At 44.1% G+C, this 7,732-nt stretch overlaps 1 protein-coding gene across 1 annotated transcript in view; it reads right to left on the bottom strand.

Moving 5' to 3' along the window:
• Pp2d1 (protein phosphatase 2C like domain containing 1) overlaps positions 1 to 7,500 on the bottom strand; it is a 38,026-nt gene extending 30,526 nt beyond the window's left edge. The window contains exon 1 of the mRNA XM_017798160.1: positions 7,076 to 7,500. Coding sequence (XP_017653649.1) covers positions 7,076 to 7,500 — 425 coding nt within the window. The remainder of the gene's footprint in view (positions 1 to 7,075) is intronic.
• Between the last annotated feature and the right edge of the window lie 232 nt (positions 7,501 to 7,732).

Genomic DNA, 7,732 nt, shown 5'->3' with positions numbered 1-7,732 from the left:
CTATGTACACCAGGCTGGCCTTGAACTTACAGAGATCTGTCTGCCTCCCAAGTGCTGGGATTAAAGGCATGCACTACCACACCTGGCTATTTTCTTTTTTAAAAAAATATTTTACTTATAAGCCATTAGTGCACCTGTGTGGTGCAATGCCTGCGGATGTCAGAAGAAGGTATCAGATCCCCAAACTGGAGATAAGAAAAGGTTGTTAGCCACCATGTGGGTGCTGGAAACTGAACCCCAGTGCTCTTAACCACTGAGCATCTCTCTAGCCCTGTGCTTGCTATTTTCACAACTCTTACACAAAGGGACATTTATACACACTGTTCTAGGTCAAGGGCAAGGAAGGGTCCTGAGGGATTAAAGCTATTCCTTTGGGTTAGGAGAGGAGCCCATGGTCTATCAAGCTTGTTTACATTATAAACAAACGAGATGGTGTCAAATAATCTCAAAACATAATATTAGCTTTTTGGTTACAAGATTAGGGACAAGTCATTTATCCAGAAGTCATTCCTGTGCTCCCTGACCATAACCACATGTCTGAGTGCTGGTGACTTCTCACTAGGGCCAGAACTCCCTGGTTAGTGTTACAAGTCAGAATTCTGAGAGACAGGCAGATTTCTTTGATTTTGAGGCCAGCCTGGTCTACATAAGTGAGTTCCAGGCCTGATGGGGCTACAGGGAGACCCTGTCTCAGAAAGACCCCCTCAAAAAGGAAGAAGTCAGAATTCTGTTAACAGGTGTTCGGGATCTTCAACAACTCAATGTCTAGTCTAACTTTTCAATTGTCAACTGACCTCTAATTCATGGACTCAAAAAAAATCCTCCAGTCTCAGCTGCCTAAGCACACTCCACAGTTTGCTAATTAGTTTAAAGAAAAATTTAAAAGATTGGCAGGATATGGTAATGTATGACTCTAATCCCAGCACTTGAGACAGAGACAGGCGGATCTCTGTGAGTGAGAGGCCAGCGTTGTCTTGTCTACATAGCAAGTTCCACTCTAGTGAGGCAGATTGGCAGGATATGGTAATGTATGACTCTAATCCCAGCACTTGAGACAGAGACAGGCAGATCTCTGTGAGTGAGAGGCCAGCGTTGTCTACATAGCAAGTTCCACTCTAGTGAGGGCTATGTAGTGAGACCCTAGGGTTAGGCTTAGGCTTAGGGTTAGTTCTGGGAACCAAATTCGAATCCTCTGCAAGCTATACCTGCTCTTAATTGCTGAGCATCTCTCTAGCCCCTTGCTTAATTTTTTATTAAAAGTAATAATGTATGTGGTTAAAATGTTTCTCTCTCTCTCTCTCTCTCTCTATATGTGTGTGTGTGTGTGTGTGTGTGTGTGTGTGTGTGTGTGTGTGGTTCGAAATGTTAATTATAGGCTGGGTATGGTGCACACACCTGTAACCTTGGCTCAAGAGACTGAGAAAGAGGGATCCAGGACTCCTGGTCAGGGCTGGGAATGTAGCTCAGTGGGTGGACACTTGTCTACTGTGTGTCCAAGGCCCAGGGTGTGATGCTCAGTACCACAGAGAAAATGAAAATAAAACAGTCCAAGACTAGCCTGGGCTATATAGTGTGATCCTTTCTCAAAAAAGCCGTTTTTAAAAAGGTGTTAGTTTCCTTCTGAACTATTCAAAACCAAGCTTAGGGAATTAGCTCGGTGGTGGAACACCAGGCTAGCAAGTGTGGGGGGTGGGGGTGTGTACAAAATCACAAAAAGATCAAGCAAAAACAAAAACAGACCAAGAGAACTAAAATATTCAAAATCTTCTATCAAAACTTCCAAAACAAAATGCAAAACGAAGCTGTACTTGGTCACTATCAAATTTTGAGTTGAAACATGAGGGAGAACAATGAATTAAAAAATATATATCCAAAATTCTGAATCCGAAGATATTAAACAAAGCTGACCATCTTACTAACGTTTTAGGAAGTGGATGACCTTGTTAGGAGTTTTACAAGTCTTCCTCTTCAAAGGTTCTGTGTTTGCCAATGAAAAGGCTCATGCAGGGCTTCCTGTATGGAATGTTTAGATCTCTCTCCACATAAAGCTTAGGGTAAAATGAACCGTATTACCAAACGTTCCCCAGCCACTCTGTGCCACATTAGTGCACGCTGAGCTAATTCGAGGGTCTGCAGAAGCATGAATTGAGCACAAAGAATGCAAGACCAGGCTGCTCGGCTCTCGGCTCGCTGGGAACAATCCTTTGTTATGCAAGGATCTTTCACATTCATGCTAAGGAGGAGGATTTGACAAGTTAATTAATTTGTCTTTTCTTTTACCTAAATGCTTCTGCCACTCAAATCCTTTATGTACTTCCAACCCAGCCTCTCACCCCAAAACCGAACACCCCAGCGTCTCTGTCTTTTGTCTTGAGGATCTAGGGCAAAGAGATGAGTGTCTCCCTGGGGATGAAGACTGTTAGGCAGGAGGGTGAATGTCTAGGTTTATGGGGTTGCCCTGTCTGAAGTGAATACCAAGCAATAGACACCCCCACAACCACTTGGTTTTGAGTGTAGCACCAGGCAGTATCTAAACTGCTTGGGGTTCCTGGTGCCTGAGTTCAAGAGAGCACTTTAAGAAGTGCTTTAGAGGACAGGATGGTGGTATACTCCTGCCATCCTGGCTCTGGGAAGTGGTTTTGTTGTTTGTGGTTTGAGTACAGTCTGGGCTATAGAGTAAGACCCTGTCCCTCCCCTCCACCAATAAAAACAAAAAACAAAACTACAAACAACAAAACAACTCATTTAGGCTGAATGGTACTGTGATTATCTACCATTCAAGACCTCTGAGCACCCCAGCACCACAAATACAGAATAAAACAACCAATAGCTAGTGGGGTGCAGGACCGTTTTGTGGTCCTAGGGATCAAACCCAAGGTTTCTTCTGCAAGGTAAGTACCCTACCACTGAACTGTAAGCTCAGTCCATGTTTTACATTATTCTCTTTGAGACAGGGTCTCACTCACAAGAGGCTTGAACTTACTCTGCAGCTCAAACAAGGCCTTGAAATTTGGGTCCTTGTATACCTTTCCTGAATAGCTGGGATTATAGAAGCCTGAGACAGCAGACTTCTCTAGAGTTAGTTTTTTACTAAGAGAAAGGCCAGAGCCTGGCATATAGGCCACATCTATAATCCCTGACAGAGATGGAAAGATCTCCAGTTACAGGCCAGCCTGCCTATCTAACAAGTCCCTGCCTCAGAAAACCCAAGGAAAATGGGCTGGAGAGATGGCTTAGCAGTTAAGAGCAGTAGCTGCACTTGCAGAGGACCTGGGTTCAGTTCCCAGCACCCAATGGCAGTTAACAACCATCTGTAACTCTAGTTCCAGAGGATCCAACCCTTTCTTCTGGGCATTGTACATAGGCACTTACATACATGCAGGTAAAACACTCATACACATAAAAATAAAATAACAGGGCTGGAGAGATGGCTCAGTGGTTAAGAGCACTGGCTGCTTTTGGAGAGGACCCAGGTTCAATTCCCAGCCCCACATAGTGGCTAACAACCATCCATAACTCCAGTTCCGGGGGATTCAATGCCCTCTTCAGACCTCCATGGGCACTGCATGACACGGGTGCACTTACACATATCCAGGCAATACACGCATACACATAAAATAGAAATAATAAATAAAGCTGGGCGTGGTGGCACATGCCTTTAATCCCAGCATTTGGGAGGCAGGTGGATCTCTGTGCGTTCAAGGCCAGCTGAGTCTACACAGTGAGTTCCAGGCCAGCTTGGGGCTGCAGGGAGACCCTGTCTCAAAAAGACTGAAAAAAACTTATAGTAATAGTAAATAAAATATTAAGATAAATGAAATAAAATTGCATTTTGGCAGCACTCAAGGGGCAGAGGCAGAAGAATTCACTCAAGTCACAGTGCAGCCCTGCTCTTCATAGCCTGCTCCAGAGACATAGAGATATAGGGCAACACTGTCTCACAAGCCAAAGACGCGGCGGCTGACACAGCTGAGCAGGTAATGGTACTTGCCAGCAAGGCTGAGCACCTGAGTTTGATCCCCACCCACACGGTGGAAGGAGAGAACAGACTCCTGCAAGTTGTCCTCTAACCTCCACGTGGATGTTCCTCCACCGCCCCAAAAACAAATAGAATAATAAAAATTTAAAACTTTTGAAAGGTAGGAAAGAACTGACCCCCTCAACTAGTCCTTTAACCTCTACATATAACCCTTGCTTGTGCACCTGCCCCCCATAAGTAAATAAATAAAATGTAATAGCCGGGCCTAGTGCACATCTTTAACTCCAGCACTCAGGAGGCAGAGGCCGGCAGATCTCTGGGAATTTGAAATCAGCCATATTGAGTCCCAGGCCAAACAGGGCTATGTGGTGAGACCCTGTTTCAAAATAAATAAATAAATAAATAAATAAATAAATAAATAAATAAATAAATACTAGAAAATTATAATAGCAACAAAATACAATGAAATCATTTTTTTGGGTGGTGCCTTTTTGAATCAAGGTCTCCCTGTATCCTCGGCCTGGAACTCCCTATGTAGACCAGGCTAGCTTGGAACTCACAGAGTTCCTCCTGCCTCGGTCTCTAAAGTTCCACGATTTAAAGGTGTGTACCACCATGCAGGGCATTAAATTTTGGAAATTATTTATTTTTAATAATTTATTGAGAATTTCACACACACATATAAGGTGTTTTGATCAAATCCATGCCCACTCCTTCCCCTCCAACTCCTCCCGTATCTCCCCATCACTTTTTTCTGATAACTTCATGTACTCTTTCTTCTTCTTTTTTTTATGGGGCTTTTTGCTACTCTAACATCCCCCCTCTGGAGAGGTAACCCTAAAATCTTTCAGGGATCAGATAAGAGCTCCCAAATACTTTTGTTATTTTTGGCCTTTGGAACAGAGTATGTTGCTACGAGGCCCAAAGACATTTTGACTTTTAGCCAAGAAACTGGTTACTTTTCTTTGGGGTCTTTTTACCCCAACTGCCTAGCCAATTCCTACCTCCTATTCTTATCACACCATCCTCTGAAGAGGTTACCCAACTTGTGGATAGGAAACTGGGACACGGACCACTCTGGCTTCTTCCATGCTGAACAGGGATGCAGGGTGAGGCAACTGGGGTACCCCTTAAATTTTGAAAAATATTTAAAAACAAAAATGATAGAATTAGGGATATAAATGAATGATAGAGCATTTGCCTAGCATGTGCAAAGTCCTGGGTTCCATCCCTAGTACCATAAATTATTTAATTCAAAATTCTAGGTACTGAGGGCAGGAGAAATGACTCAGTGGTTAAGAGACTTCCTCAGAAATAAATAAATACTAAATAAATAAATAAATAAAAAGAGAACTGAGGCAGAGTGCTTACGCAGCATTAAGCAGCACTGCAAGAAAAATTTTAAATGAAATTATACATGTATATGTTTGTATATAAAGGAACTTTTTTACACAGTTAGGAAATTACAATCCTTTTTAGGTTTATTTTGAACAATTATCTGCCACTAACAAGAATAAAATTCATGATATTCAGATTGTTCAAGAAAATCTAGGTCATTCCAAAATTTGGTTCTTTGAAAATATGATTTGCTTATATAATTTTCAAGTTGCTTCAGCAATAGTCGAGCATGGCTTTGGAAAAGCAGGGAGTCAGCCTCACTGAAGAAGACAGTGGGGGGCGGTTCATACCTTCCAAGTCCACTGTACTCTTTTTGCAAATAGAAGGTGCCCTGGGGAAATGAGTTTATCTGTTTTTGTTTAAAACAACTGGTGCTTTAGTCACAGCACTGGAGAGGCAGAGGCAGGTGGATCTCTCTCTGTGAGTTCAAGGCCAGCCTGGTCTACATAGTGAGTTCTAGGACAGCTGGGGCTACAGGGAGACCCTGTCTCAAAAGACCAAAAAAAAAAAAAAATCAGTACTGTGGAGTAGATGTTGGTGGAATCTGAGTTAAACCAGATAATTTACAAAGATTTTACCCAGAGGGGCTTGGTGGTGCATGCCTGAGGTTAAAGCAGATGATTTACAAATATTTTATTGAGGAGCTTGGTGGTGCATGCCTGAGGCAGAGGCAGGTGGATCTCTGAGATCAGGCCAGCCTGGTCTGCATAGTGAGTTCCAGGCCAGCTGGAGCTACAGGGAGACAAACAAATGGTGGTACACACTTGTAATCCTAGCACTTGGGAGGTGGAGGCAGGAGAATTCTTTGAAGTTCAAGTCCAGTCTGGGCTACAAGTGAGTTGTAGGTCAGCTTGGGTCATACAGCAAGACCCTGTCTAAAAGGGACAAGTTAGGTAGAGAGGAAAAAGGAAGGAAGAAGAGGGGGAAAGGAGGGAGGGAGGGAGGGGAGAAGGGAGGGAGAGGAGAAGGGAGGGAGGGAGGAATGGGAAAAAAGATGGGTTGAACATAGAGCACAGACTTGTAAGCCCAGCTCTGGGGAGGTAGAGGCAGGAGGGTTAGACATTCATGGCCAGCCTTGGCTACATAGTGCTTTTGAGGCCTGCCTGAGCTGCATAAGACCCTGTTTCAAAACACTAAAAAAAAATTTTTTCAATGAAAATTTAAAGAAAGAAAAGAAAGAAGATGGACTGTGGGTCTTTGATCCCAAATCCTGACCTCAGAGCCAAGGGGAGCCTGATGTTTAATTCCACCACAAACCCTGTCTCCAAAGCCTTGCTATTTTCTGAATGTGACATCCTTATATCAACAGATGACAAATGCTTGGTAAACTCCCATACTGCCTTTCATCTAGTAGTGCTCCTGAACGAGCTCTGTACATACAGAGCGTCACCTCGGAAGAGAAGGCGAGCCGCCTAAGCCCCTTAACCTTGAGACTTCCCTAGTGCTAGGCGCTGTGGCATCTGGGTGCTCTGAGTAGGGGAATGATGAAAACAAGCAAACAAACAAAAACCCTGCAGTCCTCCTCAGGAGCCATTCGTCATTCAGGTAGGGAGGCAGGGAGGGTTCAAATGAGGCTGGCCATTTCTGCTTCAGAGCTGGGAGAGACAGCCTGTTCTGATTCTAGGGTGGATGAGTGGGGGGAGGAGGTGGGTGAATGCTTCATTACCTCCCCCCCGCCCCGGAATGTTTCAGACTCACAAGGAAGCTGCAGTCATTATGACCCCCGCAGCTCCAGTGTTCCACTTATTTGTGTCTCTATTCTCCATGGTACATATCTGTTCTCCATGGTACATCCGTTCTCCGTGGTACATATCTGTTCTCCGTGGTACATATCTGTTCTCCATGGCACATATCTGTTCTCTGTGGTACATCTGTTCTCCGTGGTACATCCGTTCTCCGTCGTACATATCTGTTCTCCATGGCACATATCTGTTCTCTGTGGTACATCTGTTCTCCGTGGTACATCCGTTCTCCATGGTACATATCTGTTCTCCGTGGTACATATCTGTTCTCCGTGGTACATAGCTGTTCTCCGTGGTACATATCTGTTCTCTGTGGTACATCCGTTCTCCGTGGTACATATCCGTTTTCCGTGGTACATCCGTTTTCTGTGGTACATCCATTCTCCGTGGTACATCTGTTCTCTGTGCTACATCTGTTCTCTGTGGTACATCCATTCTCCGTGGTACATATCTGTTCTCCGTGGTACATATCTGTTCTCTGTGGTACATCTGTTCTCCGTGGTACATATCTGTTCTCTGTGGTACATCTGTTCTCTGTGGTACATCTGTTCTCCGTGGTACATATCCGTTCTCCGTGGTACATCCATTCTCTGTGGTACATATCCGTTCTCCG

The sequence above is a fragment of the Nannospalax galili genome, unplaced genomic scaffold (assembly GCF_000622305.1).
Source record: "Nannospalax galili isolate Female #2095 unplaced genomic scaffold, S.galili_v1.0 scaffold215, whole genome shotgun sequence".
In the NCBI taxonomy this organism is placed as follows: domain Eukaryota; kingdom Metazoa; phylum Chordata; class Mammalia; order Rodentia; family Spalacidae; genus Nannospalax; species Nannospalax galili.
The sequence above is the reverse complement of the archived record's forward strand: the minus strand, read 5'-3'. Positions and strand labels throughout refer to the sequence as shown.